We start from the raw sequence: 15487 nt of genomic DNA, 5'->3' as shown, positions 1-15487 counted from the left end.
GGGCTTCCAGCGCTGGGCAGCACAGGAAGCGCAGGTGGGTGGATGCACACACACACCTGCGCACCGGTGCGCACATGTGCGGGCACACGGGCTGTACTCAGCGCGGGACGGGGGGGGGATGGGACTACAACTCCCGCCATGCCCCGGGGCGGGGAGGGGGCGTGGCCCCGCTGGGCCCCGCCCCGCTGGTGTGGCGCGCGGTGAGGCGGGGCGGGGGGGCGGCGCGCGGCAGTCGGTGTGAGGGTGGCGGAGCCGGCGGCGTCCATCGGCTTCTTCTCCTCGCCGCTTCCCGGCAGCTGCCGCCGCTGCTCCCCGGCCTGTGGCTCGCAGCACCGGCCCGTCGGAGCCCTGCCGGCCGGAGGTGAGCGCTCTGAGGCTTCTTCCCTTGTCGTCCAGTCGGATCTATCGCCCTCCGTGCGGCCGTGAGGAGGCTGAGGCTGCCCCTTCCCCCCGCTCCCGGCCTGCCGGCGTGGGGTGCCTCTTCTGCCCGATTCCTTCCTCCCTGGGGTGAGTATCGCGCTTGTCGCGACAGAGCCCCATCCGCGCGCTGCTACTGAAGGGGTGGGGGGCCTGCCCGGGGCCTGCCCCCTTCCTTCCTTCCTCGGGCTCCTTCCTCCCCTCCCCGCCGCCCTGCGCGCTTTGTACTGCGCCTCGCAGGGCTCGTTGTTGTGGTTGGTTCTAAAATAATTCTCCATTCTTATTTTTTTTTTTCCCCCGGGGGTTTGGGAAGTTTTTTGTCTTTCTTTTTTTTTTTTTTCTTTTTTAATCTTTTTTAATCTTTTTCTTCTTCCCACCCGCCCGGAGTTGGCCCCGCTCTGGAGCTGGATGTGCTGGGGAAGCTCTTTGTCATGGAGCGGCTGCTGAGCCGTCTGCCCTCGGGAAAAACATCACTTAAAAAAAAAAAAATGGAAAAAAAAAGTCGCTCAATACTTGAACACCAGGGTTCTGTTGAAGTCGGGGGTGGATTTTTTTTTGGCGGCGGTGGCGGTATATGTATTTTTCGGGGGTAAGAACGAGCTCTCCCCCCGCCTCCCCCGCGAAGTCCGTTGATCGCAGCCTCCCGTGCCGGAGCGCGGAATGGGAGCAGCACGCAGGCGGGTGACAACAAAACAAAGGGAGATTTTGTCTGGCTGTTGTTAACCTGAAAGATCTTGGTGGGAAAGCTTGCTTCTTTTTCTTTGGACTTTTAAAATTTTTTTTAAAACCCTAGCTCTTCCAAATTTCATGTTGTTTTACTCTGGAAAAATCCAGATGGGGGGTGGGTAAGTTGTGTCTTTAATTTTAAGCTTCTTGGGGGAATTGCAGGGTTTCTCTCCCATCTCCTCAGCTATGGCTCTTTTGTGAGCAGCCCGCCGTCCAGCGCAACTTGTGTCCGGCTTTTCTTTTCACTCTTGTTTTCACCTAGTTAAATAATGCGTTTTCAGGAGGATCTAGTACGAAGGGGACATTTCTGCCTGCAACAGCTGTAGAGAAGATATTCAAAAGGCAGGGGAGAGGAGCAGTTGTGTTTTCAGCCGAATAATTTTCGTTCATAAAGGGTATATTTTAAAGCAGTTATGTTTTTATTACCAGAAGGATTTTTCTCCCCCCCCGCCCCCTTGTTTTTGTTTTAACTGCCCCCTCAAAAACTGCAGCTACTTCACCTCTGCAAAATGCAGCTTCTGGAATACATGTGGGGAAAGAGCAGAAAGAGCAGTCTGGCTGTAACGCTGGTGTTTCTGGCCTTAAAGGCCACCCCTTTTTTTTTTTTTTTTTTTTCTTTTTTTTTTTCTTTTTTTTTTTTTCTCTGGGACTCCTCTGCCTTGAAAAAACACTACTTGGCAAGGAAAATTACGAAGCCTTTCAGCTAGCTAGAAGCTAGCGCTTCTGCATCTGAAGGGCGATAGGTTTATTTCTTTTTCATTTTGAACGCGTTTGGGGGCGGGGGGAGACCCGGGGAAAAAAAAAAGGCCGTTTCCGGTTTCTGTTCAGCAGCGTTTCGAATTTTTTTTCCCACAAAGAAGCAGCCGGATGACCTGTTGATGATACGTCTTCGGTTGCTTTTTGTTCCAGAAGGCGCCTGTAGGTTAGTGGAGATGAACAGGCTGCCCAGATCTTCGTTTGCATGTGTTGTGTGGTCTGTGTGGCTTTGGAATGTTTTAGGCCGACAATTTTGGAATGAGTAATGTAGAGCCAAAGTTCAGACCTCTGCACGGGACACCTCCCCTTTTCCTCTCCACCGCTGTCCTTCCCCTCAAGAAAAAGCATGGTTTGTTGAAAATTGAGCATTGGTAGTTGGAAAATTAGACTCTCTTAGTGCTGTGCAAGATCAGTGTCCTAACTCTTTGAAGTCGTGTGAATGGCCTGGCAGGAAGCTTTAGGAATGCATTTTGGTTGTATATAGGTTGCTACCGGGTACCTTAAGCTTCAACATCTCCTATTTCAAATGAATTAAACATGTAGGAGCACCTACTGTTACGCTGGGTAAAATCGTGTAACGTGTGCCTCATGAATGTTTCCGTTCTTACCAAACACTGGAATTTGTTTCTCAACACAGCAGCTCACCGTGCTAGTGTTCATCTTGGAAATTTACATTCTGAGTAACTACTAGTATTTCAGTTAAAGTAGAACTTAACATACTACCTCTGCTACAACCATTTTGTATTTTGGTAGCAGTATTGGTTTATATTAAGAAACCAGGCATGGCAAACAGGATCCTTTCACTTCAGCATTTTTAGCTAGTGACTGTGTTTGTAGGTACAAAGTAGAGGATCGTGTGCTTGTAGCCAGTGGTATTTAAAACTCTTATTCATTTGTAAGGAGCTAATTAGAACTATTTTTTGATACAAAATGTCTTTTCAGACAGGAACTCTGGAATACAGGAAAGCAGAAAACCCAAAGCTTTTTGTAGATGCTAATCCATGCCCTGAGCTAAGAAAGGAAGAATGAGGGTGTTTCATGAGAAATCAGTCACCTTTAAGTGCATACTTGTAAGCGAAATTACACAGTTGATTAGCAATTCCTGCTGGATGCCAGTAATTGGAGGTACTTGTTGCTGGCTGGTCACTGTGCGCCTTGCTGGTTAGATTGTAAAAGTTTTGACTGAACATCAGGATGAAAAAGTCCGGCTCTTTTGCCTCCTAGACATTCATTCCTTAATCTCCAGATTCACAAGCGTGCTGACAAACTGTCAAAGGAAGTGACAGCAAAGCCATGGGATAGGAAGTAGGTCGAGTGCCGCTGAATGCTGCTGAGTTTCAGTGGAAAAAAAAGCAAGCATGTTTCCATCTGATCTTGTTTCTGTTTCCTTTCAATCTACTGGTTAGCAGGATGCCCCAGGAAGTGTCATACTCCTACTGTAGTTCCCCAGTCCTACTGAAATTAATATTGCATCTCCAGTCAGGCCCAGTTAGCCTACTTGGATGAAAAGATTCATGGGGAAGAAGGTAAAACAGCAATTTAGTTGTGAAAAATCATGTCAGCTGGGCAAAACTTAAGTGGCTCTGTGCCTCTCAGGAGGTGGTGGGCAGCTCATGGGCTGGATTTCCCTGTCCGTGTGCTGCTGTGGGCTCTCCACTGCGTGCTTGCAGGTGAGCTGGGGCAATAAGGTAGCATCATGGCACATTCTTTGTGGCCTTAATGTTTTGTAATGGATGTGGCCATTAATAGTTACAAGTGATTGTGTTTCTTGTATAAAATGTTTGAATGTATGCATTCAAAAGCCTGCCTTTCAAGTTAAAAAAGATGGAAGCTGTTTGTCCTGCTAGAAATCATCCTAAAACTTAAAAAAAAAAGCAAGCTCTACCTTGTTTCTGCCTTCTGCTAAAAGTAGTAAAAACTCTTTGACGACAACTTGATTTGCAGAAAAATGACAGCCTTGCACTATGAGTATATTCTTTTACAAGTATCCTGTATTTATATTGGTTTGAAAAGAGACTTTTTCTTCAGGTAGGCAGAGGTTCCTGGGTGCTTTGCACGAGTGAATGCACAGCTTATGGGCTGCCTAGGTGAGCTCTGTGCCATGGACTTCTTTTACTGACACATGTGATGTGATTTGGAGCACCAAATGTTCCTAGCTGCTCAAAGTGACCTTTCTGGAATAACCCTGTAGTGTGATGAGTGATTGTGAAATAGTTGACTGGAAGCTACAGGCTTTGCAGGAAAAAGCTATTGTCCTCTGCTGGCACCCTGTGCTGGAGGTAGGTGCTCATCAATACCAATCCTGCTCCAGCAATGTCTCCTGGCTGGCGTGTGAGGTGTAAGTGCTGTGAGGTGGCATTTGGGGACGTGGGCTCAAGTGTGAACAAGTCAGCAGCTTGTTTGGTTGAGACTGAATGCAGTGCCTGGGTGAAAGTGTTTGGTTAAGGACTGATGGTATCCTCTGGAGGTTGCCATGCAGGAGCACGGCTCAGTGCATGAGCAGGTAATAAAAGTTAATCTGCTGACCTTGGTTTTAATCCATGCTGCTGAATTTAATCACAGTGACTTGAATGCCACCCATGGTACTTGTGTAAATGCTGAATTTTGGGCTTGAATCTCATACTCGGAAGCGGAGTGGACTAAACCTTGGAGTGAATTTCTGGCTGTGGTTTCAGGATTGGGAGTATCCTATAATTTTACTCTTCTAATTAAAGCTATATTGCAGGTTTTGGATTAGGAGCAGTCAAAACCTCTTACTCTGGTCCAGTAATCGTATTCTTGTCAGGAAGAGGATTTGTTCAATTCACACTCCCTTTCCTTGTTCACCTGTATATGTTATAGAAGACTTGGGATATGTGTCAAGGTTGGCTCAAAACACTCTTGATCTGCCTTGACGTTGGCTAGACAGCTATGCCAACCAGATGTTTTTCTGTGCCAACCCTGTTTGTAGAAGTTAATTCCATAAATGTGTTTTTAGAAGGGAGAAAAGCGTTCCTTGTGAGAAGTTTTTTTAATAGTACGGAGTTAATTGGGGCAGGGAGGTGCCAGTCTGGCTACATTAGGGTGTGTATGTATGTGTGAACAGCAAGGAGGGTATTGAAAGGCTATAGTTAAAAAGACCCAAACCAGAAATGGTCTTTAGAATATTTTTTGATATTGTTAAGGGTAGTTGATAATATGGATAGCTTCTAGATAATGGTGTTTTGTGGATTGATTGAGGTTTTGAGTGAATGGGATCTATAAGAAAAATACTGTGTGGGTACTTGCAGGTTACGGGTTTGGAGTAAGTTAGTCAGGTAGGATTCTCTGGGGGATAGTCTGTTGGAGCTAGGACTTGAAGATACAAAACAGCAAACAAACAAAACAAAAAAAAACCAACCCAAAGCAACCAAAATACAGAAAAATAATAAAACACAAATCCCTCCCTAGCCAGAATTTTAAGTAGACCACCATCAATGGGTTTTTTCCTTCTATTGCCAGTTGATTCATCTGTCTGGATGTACTTAGCTGCTTGTATTTCAAGTTTGTAATGTTTCTGTAACTATGTAACCCTTTGGGCTTCATTACAAATGCTTACAAATACTCTTTTCTGAGCTGGGGTACCTATTTTCCTTATTGCATGGGCAAGGTAGGGAATAGAGATTGAATTTTAGGGCACTGATTTGTTTTTTGTTGAAAAGACTGTTAAGATTTGACACCGATGGAGCTCAAGGCCTGCAAGAATTTGTGAAGGCATAGTGAGAACAAACTTGGTGATGTGGTTTGTACATCTCACACTGTCCTGCTTGTCTCTTCAGTGTTTCTGCTTAATTGTCTGAACCGTGCAGTGAGCAACAGGAAAGTCACAGCTGTTGAGTTAGCTTGTCCCTGCCAGTTTATCCCCACGGACGATAACCCCTTGATCTGGGCTGAAAACACTAATGGCTTCGTTGTTTTTTGGGTCAGGGCAGTCAAACTGGCATCTCTGGGTTAGATCTAGCTCAAAACATTTCAACCAGCCAGTCATCTTTGCCCAGGAATTGATCTGTCTGGAACAGCCTGCGAGGCACCCAGGTGGAACTGTGAACTTTTGGAAAGGGAGCTCGTGTGCCTGTGTAGCCTGCACATATGGCCTCCTTACACTGTAAGACAAGGTTTAACCAGTCACAAAGTTAGGCTTAGGGTTCCATATGTTCGTAGTTCCTCTCCTTGAGTCAAGATCATGCCTTTCCAACAGGTCTGCCCCAAAGTGCCCACTTTCTCTGCTCCCAGATCCTTCTGCTTTTAATAGTCTAGCAGTATTAAACAGTAAAGACTAGATTTTTAAAATCATACAAGCTCAAGTACTGCATCTGTATTTTCTTTGTCCTAAGACAAATTATTCGCCTTAAATGATAAAAGTGGTCCCTGAAGAATTTCCGCTAAGAAATCTCAAGGCTCCTCTTCTCTTTAAGTGTTAATATATATACTGAGATTTTTGTCTTGTGCTACCTTGATATCCTTTCCACTTATCTGAAGCAGTTGTAGTTCCATACAATATTTTTACAAGAATAATTATCGCCTTAATTGTGGTTTAACACAAGTTTCAACAGGGAAAATAAGCAGTGATCCTTATGTCAGATCATGGAGCTGAACTCTTTATTTGGTATGAGGCTAGGGGTAAAAATGCAAAATACGTGGAGGTTTACTGTAAGTAATTTACTTACTTCTAAAGAACTTGTTGCTCATTTTCCTTCTTTAATGCCCCTCCTGGGATAAACTGCTATATTCTAAAAATGTCAGTTGTGTCATTTTCCACTAATTATTTTTCTTTGTTCAGCTTTGTTTACTTTTTTCCTGACCCACTTCAAATACTTTGAGGAGTGCTCAATGTGGAAGAAAGTAAATGCAGGCAGATATTAGAGTTGCTGTGTTTAGATTGCTGCTGTATTTTAAGGTTAGCAGAAGATAACTTTGAACTTCTGTGCTGCAGTGCAAGAGAGTAAAGTGGCCGCAACCCTTATTAATATTGGAGGTAGGGTATGTGCTCCCTCTTGGATTTGGATCTGACTCCTTTTTGCTGGGCAACTGCAGTCTTTTGAATTTAGGAAAGAAAATGGAACGTGCTAACAAATCTTCTGATAGAAACTGGGAGAGTTCCTCCTGTGTAGGAAACCAGAGTGGCTGACTTAATATTTGAGAAGCCAGAGTTATGGACTGTTCAGTCAATACTGCTGTTTTCATCTTCATGATCAAGCTTTCATGGTAATTTGGTTTCAGATTTAGGATGCTGCTTTCAGAAGTCCACAAAAAACTGTATCATGCCCACAAGTGGCACGAGCACATTGTCTGTGCAGTTGAGTAGTTACAGTGCAGAAGATAAGAGTCAAACTATAAAACAAGTCATTGTGGTAACACCTAATTTCAACACCCGCTAATTGTGGGGGTATTTATTTAATGTACTTTGAATAAAGAGCTGGGAGAGAACCAGCTCAAATGGCCTGAAACTTAGAGACAGTCGGTTAAAAACTACTTTTTAACAGGACAAAGGTCTAACAGTTTTTCAGTTTTTCAGTTTGGTAATGCAGAGAACCAGAAGGCCCAAGAGCAGACACTTAATGTTTCATTTGTTCTTTTTTTCTCATGTGATAATGTTGAGGCAAATTTGTGATGGTAGTGCTGACATTTCAGATAAAGACTGCTTCCTGCTCCAGTCTGCTGTGCTTGTGCCTCTTAGAGTTACAAGACTGTGTTTTAATATACATACATACATACATATAGATAGATAGATATACATATCATATATATTTATAACTGCACTTTGTACTCTGGGAGTAGCAGACCAAGCTTTAGACAAATCACATTGTAATGCATATTAGTCTGAAGACAGTTGATCACCCCTTTGTGCTTAGATGGCTTTCATGGCCAAGTCATCATCTCTTGATTCCTGTGGTAGGTGGATCCATCATACTGGATCTTTGGTTTGTTTGTTTTTTTTAAATAATAAGGTAATTACTATGCTGCTGGTAGCCCACATCAGTTGTTTTAGTATTTATTAGGTACTGCATTTGGTGGATGTGAACTATCATTCCAGTTGAGCTTTCCCTTTTGGTGCAGGTGAACTGTTGCCTGCTGGGTGAGGTTTCTGTAAACTGCTCAAGGTTATTCCTAAGGGCTGGAGTGCACCATGATGAGGGTAACAGCTTGGTGGGGTTTTTTCTCTTGTCTTTTTTAAAAGAAGTGATGTATTACTGTACTGAGGCTATCAGCCACCTGCTGAAATTGAGGAACTCAACTTGATCATGCAGGCAAGTAAATGCACAAATAGCTTTTATTTTTATCCTTTTTTTTTTCTTGCACGTGTGCATATTTATACAGTCAGTACTGTGGCTAGTATTTTAGCTTTGTCAGAGGGTTTCTGAAGAGCAGATGTGAACATAGGGTAGGTTCTTGTACCTCTCACTGCTGGCTGAGAAAGGTCAGCGTGCTCTAGTAGAAAGTGTGGGCTTGTAAGCCATTTGTGACTTAGATACAGCAACTACTTTTGAATTTCTATGCCGATATATATAGGCTATTTAATTTTTTCCTCACTGAAATAAGCTTTCATATATCCCTCTTCTGAGATATACATAGGCAGCAAGAGGAACCTCTGCCTCAAGAGGGGAAGTGTTACAAGAATTTTTGCTGCCTTTCCCTTACTCTCCAACTTTGGGGAGGGACTTGTTCAAGTTGCCAGTTTCTAAACAGGAGCAGAGAGAGGAGCCTGATCCAAAAGGTGAGGGAAGAGTTAACGCTTACTTTAAAGCCAAGAGAGACCAGTCATAGGGAGAAGTGAACATTATCATCTTAATAATCACGTGTCTGGTGTCTTTCAGTCTCTTGGAGTCCACAATAGCAAGTAGTGTAGACATTCTGCTATTATTTTACAGCTATTAGTGAGGAGGAGTAACAGTCAGATTTATCTGGCTGCTTTATATATTTCAATACCTCAATCACCAAGAAATAACAGCTTTAAAGATTCAGACAGTGCTTGGCTGACATGTAGAGTGAGATGGCATGAGAAGTTTCTTGCCTCACTTTGGGCTGGTGTCAAGTGTAGCATTGCCTATTTCCTCTTCTCTTGCTGCTCCAGTTTCCCAAGGCGGGGCTGCGACTGAAACTAACAAAGCTGGAATTGTGCTCCACTCTCCTGTTCAACTAGAAAGGAGTGCAGGATATAGGAGGTGGCAGGGAGAGCAACCTTTGTGCTGCGATGGTGGATGATGTCTCCAAAGTCCCAGATGGATGTTAGGCTTGTCTCTTGGTTTTTGTCCTTATTTTAAAAAAGGTAAGGAACTCACAGGTTGTTGATGCTTAATTTGTTAATGTTTGGAGGCTGCTACGGAAATGCAAATAACTATTCAGTTACTAATCTAACCTTGCCCTGCTTTGAGGCATGTAAACTGATGAAGTACCAACAAATGTGAAGGTGAGTGAAAAAAATGATAGTGCAGCGTGAGTTGCCTGAGTTCAGGCTTCTCATTTTTCTTCTGCTTTCACTGTGTCAGATGTTTAGAAGTGTCAACATGACTGAGAACTAGGTAGAGCGCTTACATGAGGCACAAGCCTGATGCTGAGCAGGAAAGCACAGTGTTTTGGAATGTGGGGAGGTCTAACATCTGTTTGTAACCTTTTGTTACAAGTGGAAGGGATTATAGAATGACAAATGGTGATTCTCTGCCAATGGGCATGTGTTCCATTCAGCATTGCACAAAGCACACCAATTAGATTTAGTACAAATGTTCCCTCAGAAAGATCACCTTGATTTAATTTTTTTTCAGATGCATAAAGTAGAAATGAACTGAGGCTCTCTGTTTGTTCTTTAAAGACTAAGTACTATATTTCTAGCTCTTGGCAGACATTGTCCACAAGTACTTCATGTTCCATTGGGCTTATGCCAAATTTAATGTACCGTGTGTACTGAAAGCATCAAAACCAGGCTTACTTTAATTTTAGATTTTACAGCTACTATTATTGATTTTTCTTAGAGCTGTTCCATCCAATATGCTATCATGTTAATTTTTTTCCCTGCAGGAGTTTGGGGAAGGATCATGACAGTCTTTATTTCTGTGGCTGGGGACTGTTTATGTGACTGAGAGCTGTAGATCAGACATCTCTGCAGTGGCCAAACTCTCCATTTGTAGAAGCTAAATCAGCACACTGCATTATTTGTGAGCTCTTTGCTTTAATACTGATTGGTATGTTGTGACTGAGGGCAGTGTTAACAGAGTCTGTCAACCGTCTTTCAAGAAACTTGATTTTTATAAAATCCCGAGACAGGAAGCTGAACATAGCAAAAATTGTGAACTTTGATTTTTCAGCACTTCCATACTGTATGAATAGAAAGAAGCCTGACAGAAAGACCTTGGATTCCAAAGAGACAAAAAAGGGAAGAGGTAGGGGAGAGAAGCAGAGCACAAGTAGGAGTTATGGTAGGTAGACAAAGAGAGGAAGGAAATAACTGAGGGAAAGAATAGGATATAGTGCAAAACTGCCAACCAACATGGGCTGGAGCATTTGTAATGCTGCAGTCCTCAGGTCTGCTGATCCCTGCCTGACAGCTGTGTCTGCTGGCCTCAGATTCTGGCTGTTCATCTTTTGTTTTCAACCCTCAAGGCCAAGTAGCTGTGCATAAGCATGGCTTCTGGCCAGGTGGCTCATAACACTCAGAGTGGAACAGGATTCCCTTCCATTGTGTTGATGCGGAGCAGCATGGCATTCGGTGGGGCCTGGGTTTTCCCTTTCACTCCTGCTGAGGCTGCTTTTATTAAATGACAGTCTGTTTTGGTTTCTGCTTTGCAACTTCAACAACTCTAGCAGAGGGTAAAGTTGCTCAGTGCTTCAAAGACCTAAGTAGATAGTCTGTCTCTTGATAGAGACATAAAATCCCAATGACTTCTACATTCCCTGTTAATAGTAATCATTGTAGTTAAAGTGTGGGGGAATTCCTAATTAGTCTGTATTGTAAGCTTACCCCCGGCAGCTGGTGGTTTTTCTTAGGCCTCCTCTTTTGCTGAAGTACTAAGCATGGTTTTAAGTCGGGTGTCTAGTTCTCAGCCATGGTTTATACTTCAGACTTTACTCCATCTCTAAGATCCTGATTAATCTTTGGAAATGTTACTTAAGCTTTGACAACCTTCAGATATTACCTCACGATCTTCAGAGACTGTATTTTGTGACCTACACCTGTCTTCTTATTGCACTCCATGTACTGGAGTCTCTTTTGGGGCCTGCTCAGTTTCTGCAGGTTATCTTTGCCAGGCAGGGTCAGAAGATGCTTTCCCAGCATGCAACCAAATCATCAATTCAGAAGAATTATTGGTGGAAGAGTTTTTCAACTGGGCAATAACCTGTATTAATGTTGGTGTACCCCAGGTTTTATTGTAGCAACTGATTATGGTAACTTGCATTAATGTGAACAGACAAAATACTGCCCTGTGAAGAAATGTACAGGAAATGACTAAGCCTTGATGAAGACAGAACTATGGGTTGTTCCAAGAGTGTTTTTGTAACTGAGACAGGATTTTAATTTTTTCATTTATTGCTGTTACTGTGCTTGTTTTCAAGCTTAATTTTAAAACATCCTTCATATAAGCTTAGTTTTAACTCAGTATGCATGCTAATAAGATTACTGTTGTACTGAGCAGTCTTTTACTGATGAATATAGCTTCTGTTACCTAAAAAAACAAAATAAGTTGAATAGAAGAGCAAGTATACAGAAAACAAAATTAGCTCTAGTTGAAAATGAGAGTAGTTAAGTTTCCTTGTTTTTCAAGATTCAACACAGCTTTTAAGTACTGCTCAGAAATAAATTCTTACTTCCTGTTATCTCACTATTAATTGGTCCATGCATTTAAAAATACATAGTTTTACTGTTTTCCTGGAAATGAACACAAAGTCACATGGAAGGTGGTCCCAACTCTTTATTCCTGTCATCTGTTCAGGTGCACTCTGCACTGAGTAAATCCCAGTTGAGAAACAGTTTGGAGCATGGATCTGTGGAAATCATGGTTGTGGAGAACCTTGTGCCATGTAACTGCTGTGCCACAGGCAGGCCTGCTGCTTTTGCAGGCAGCAGTGGTTTATGCCACCTTAAAATCGTTTAACTGCAGAATGTGTTCCTACTATACATTAACAACTAAATTCAGGCAATCCTGCAGTGATACAAATAGGTGATAAATAATAGCTCTGTGATGCAGGGCTTCTGTCTTTGCATGCAAAGCTCATGCCTCTCTGCTAGTGGCCAGGTTTGTCAATGAAGAGAAGAATTTGGAAGGGAACTCTGGAGTTCATCTGGTCCAGGTGTCCTTACTCTAAGTAGTTTAAAGTTAAAGCCAGCCTTTTCAGCTCTCTTATTTTGCAGGGTTTTGGATAACACAGCCAGGGTGTCTGCTGACAGCGCTTGTCTAATGCTTACCTGCAACTGGCAGTCTTCTGTAAATGTAAAACCATGGCTTATCCAGTATAATGCCAGAACATATTCTTAAATTTCAGTAAATCCTGAGCACACCAACTGGCAACTGAATTCCCTGAATAATTTGGAAGAACTGAGCATTTGAGTTGCTTTGCACTAGAAGTATTGACTGGAGAGAATGGTATATGCTGTGGTCAAAGACACGTTTGTTCCAGTAGACACTGAGCTAACCTCTACAAAACCACTCTTTACAGTGGCTGTGAGTGAGAAGTAGATCTCCTACCTGTGCCTCTGCCAGCTGACAGTTCTCAATTGCTGATGCTCCCTGTTGGTGCTGATGTGGATGGGGCTTAACCATATGGTCTCACTCTGGCTTTCTCTCGCAGTGTTGAAAATCGTTGTCCTGTCTGCACTAGCAGCTAACTGATCTCAGCTCATTGTTGACAGCCACCATCATCAACAGGTCCCTTTCCCTCTGCGCGTGAGCCTTTTGATTATGTATCGTAAATCCAAGTGGAAGTGCGGTTACAATCTCGAGGTGCTTGGACACGGTGAGTTTGCATCTACACAGTTGTTCTACAAGAACAAACTTTTTTACTTGCAAATGAACTTTTCAAATTTTTCGTCTAGAGGATTCAGTAACTACTTCTACAGTTCCTTTCAAATAAAGCTTTTATTTACCTCTGGAAGATTTTGATTGAGATTAGCTGCTAAAAGTACAAGTGTAGAACAATACAAACTATTTCTATTGTCTTGCTGTAACTATCTGTGAAGGTATTTGTTCTCTAATCACTATCTTTTTAAAGAATACATGGAAGATAATGCTTTAAGTAGTTCATTGGACAGTATCTCACTACAGCAACCACTCACAGCTTTTATAAAAATGCAGAGTATTATATTAGCAAGACGCCTTCTAAACCGTACCAAATTTACTTTCTCGTGCCCCAATGTTTGATTTCTAGCTAAGGTTATTTCTAGAGGCTCTGATACAGTATTTACTACCTGCTGAGAGTGATGCCTTCTCCATTTCATTTCCCTGGCCTGTGCACACACATAGCTCCCCCTCCCCAGATCTGAGCTATGCAGTCCTTGGCCTGTCTTTACTCCGGACCTGCTGACCAGAGTTTTTCCATGAGCTGAGTTTTCTCACTAACTCAGGAGAAACAAATTAATTGTGGGAGTTTCCTAAGAGGTTCAGGGAGCTGTGCCTTAAGTTTTGTTATTAGACTGACTATATATCCTTCTGATGTGGTAGGCTTAAAATTCTTGCATTGCTTTCTGTAGCTTTGCCTGTGAATTTATCTGTGGCTTGTTCTTTTTCCTTAGCTGTCTGGTTTGAGGACAACAGCTGCTGCCTCCTCTCAGTATTGCTTGAGCCAACTCACAATATACTGTTGTGAGAACATCAACTTTACCTTGCTTAGACCAGTTTTCAAGTGGAGTTAATGTACTAGTGAAATTGAGAGTACAACCTCAAGTACAAAGGGTGTGATTAATAGTGAGAGGACTTTTGGCATGTAACTTTGAAAGTGTTTATGGTTTTATTTTACATCTCAGGGGATTGGAGCAAATAGGCATGAGATGCTAATCATAATAATGTTTTTCATGATCAAAGCTATCAGCGCTTCAATGGCTGCTATTTCTGTTTCAACTGCCAAAGTCCCAAAACTAGCTATGAGCAGTCAGTATTGGTGGTTAACAGCCTGAAACATTTTAGGTATGGGAAATACCACTTCATTATTTCATATGAGTTTGCTGACTTGAATTCATGCTGCATATTTATTTTAGTTTCTGATCAGCCCTGTATTCCACTGTGCCTCTCAATTTTCTGTCAAGTTTCTTTCATGAGTGAATTCTTAGTCCAAAATTCCTTAACTCTGCAAGTGTGTTTCAAAGGGAAGCTCAACAGATAATGCAGTATGGTGTAGAGCTTTTAAAATAATGTAGGCGTTAGAACATAAACTTGAGAGTCTTGTTGGAAAATGCATTAGGAAGAAGATTCTATCTCATGAAACATGGTGGGTCAGAGAGGACTTGCTGTGTTCAAGTACTAGTATATAGGCCAAAAACACTTGGAAAAATTCTAAAGGAGTTGTGAAACAAAGTTGAAGCTGGTGGCTTGAGAAGCTGGAGGGTAGCTGGCATTTAAGTGTTTCATCCCTTCAGAGAAACAGTAGACAACTAAATACTGTAACTGACAGTGAACCTTGTCTCTGACAGCATTGTAATTATTTTGAAGGTCTGGGGCTTATCCAGAATCAGAGAGGTGAATTAAATTACATGTCCCGCCAAGATTTGCTCTAGTACAGTCTTGCGCAGGTAGGCTGATAGTGATCTTGCTTATGCTGCTGAATTCAGTTGCCTTCAGTGCAGCTGAATCCTTACTTACACCTGCATAGTTGGGCTCAAGAATCAGGTTTGGTGAAGTGACCTCGTAGATGAAGAAAAACAGAACATGGGCTTCAATTTTTTTTTGGCACAGTATGCTTAGAAACAAAGTCCTGCTTCTCAGTACAACTGATCATCTGCTAATCAGATGAGCTCCAAATCTCAGTTTTATTTTTGTGATACATTGGGAAGGTTTAATATAGTAATAGAAAGAGAGAACGAAGTCTGCTGCTTCATTACTGTGCCAGGAAATAATCCTTCCTCCCTGACCAGTACCTTAGCTGTTCCAGCCATGGCATGATGTAGTTTTATTTTTTTAACAATGGCTTTATTTAGATTATCCTTTTAACTAATGGTTTTGGCATGCTTTAAAAAGACCCTTAAGGAAGAGGATCTTGTTGCAGAATTCCAATCTGGGCTAAACTTACAGGCTGCAAGTATTTTTACTTTTTAAAATTTAATTAGATATTCTTCATTTGTGCCACACTAAAAACCATCTTTGGAGCATGTTCAGTTTGCAGGCAGTTACCTGAAAGGCTGAAGTTCTGTCAAAGGATTCAGTCTTCTGTACACTGGAGCTGGTTTAGATTACTCTGTGCATTTGTGGTGAAAAAGAGATTTCATGTTGCTTTTGATTAAGAAGAAAGCTTTTCTTATGATCTTTGATTTCAGTTGGCTGCCACTTCACTGGGAGTTTTGATTGTAATATTTCCATGCCCCTTTATGTTAGGCCTTCTGTTATCTTTGCTTAACTTTTGTATTCTGGACCTTTTTTTTGCCAGTAAAGTT

At 42.3% G+C, this 15487-nt stretch overlaps 1 protein-coding gene across 2 annotated transcripts in view; it reads left to right on the top strand.

The window, feature by feature from the left end:
* Positions 1-217: 217 nt before the first annotated feature.
* Positions 218-15487, top strand: part of PELI1 (pellino E3 ubiquitin protein ligase 1) — a 44248-nt gene continuing 28978 nt past the window's right edge. Inside the window, exons 1-2 of one of the 2 annotated variants that reach the window (XM_032103540.1) lie at positions 218-507; positions 12697-12861. In XM_032103540.1, coding sequence (XP_031959431.1) covers positions 12807-12861 — 55 coding nt within the window. In that variant the 5' untranslated portion in view covers positions 218-507; positions 12697-12806. The remainder of the gene's footprint in view (positions 508-12696; positions 12862-15487) is intronic. The other variant, XM_032103541.1, reaches the window with a different exon arrangement.

The sequence above is a fragment of the Corvus moneduloides genome, chromosome 3 (assembly GCF_009650955.1).
Source record: "Corvus moneduloides isolate bCorMon1 chromosome 3, bCorMon1.pri, whole genome shotgun sequence".
NCBI classification, from domain to species: domain Eukaryota; kingdom Metazoa; phylum Chordata; class Aves; order Passeriformes; family Corvidae; genus Corvus; species Corvus moneduloides.
This window is presented reverse-complemented; position numbering and strand designations above follow the sequence as displayed.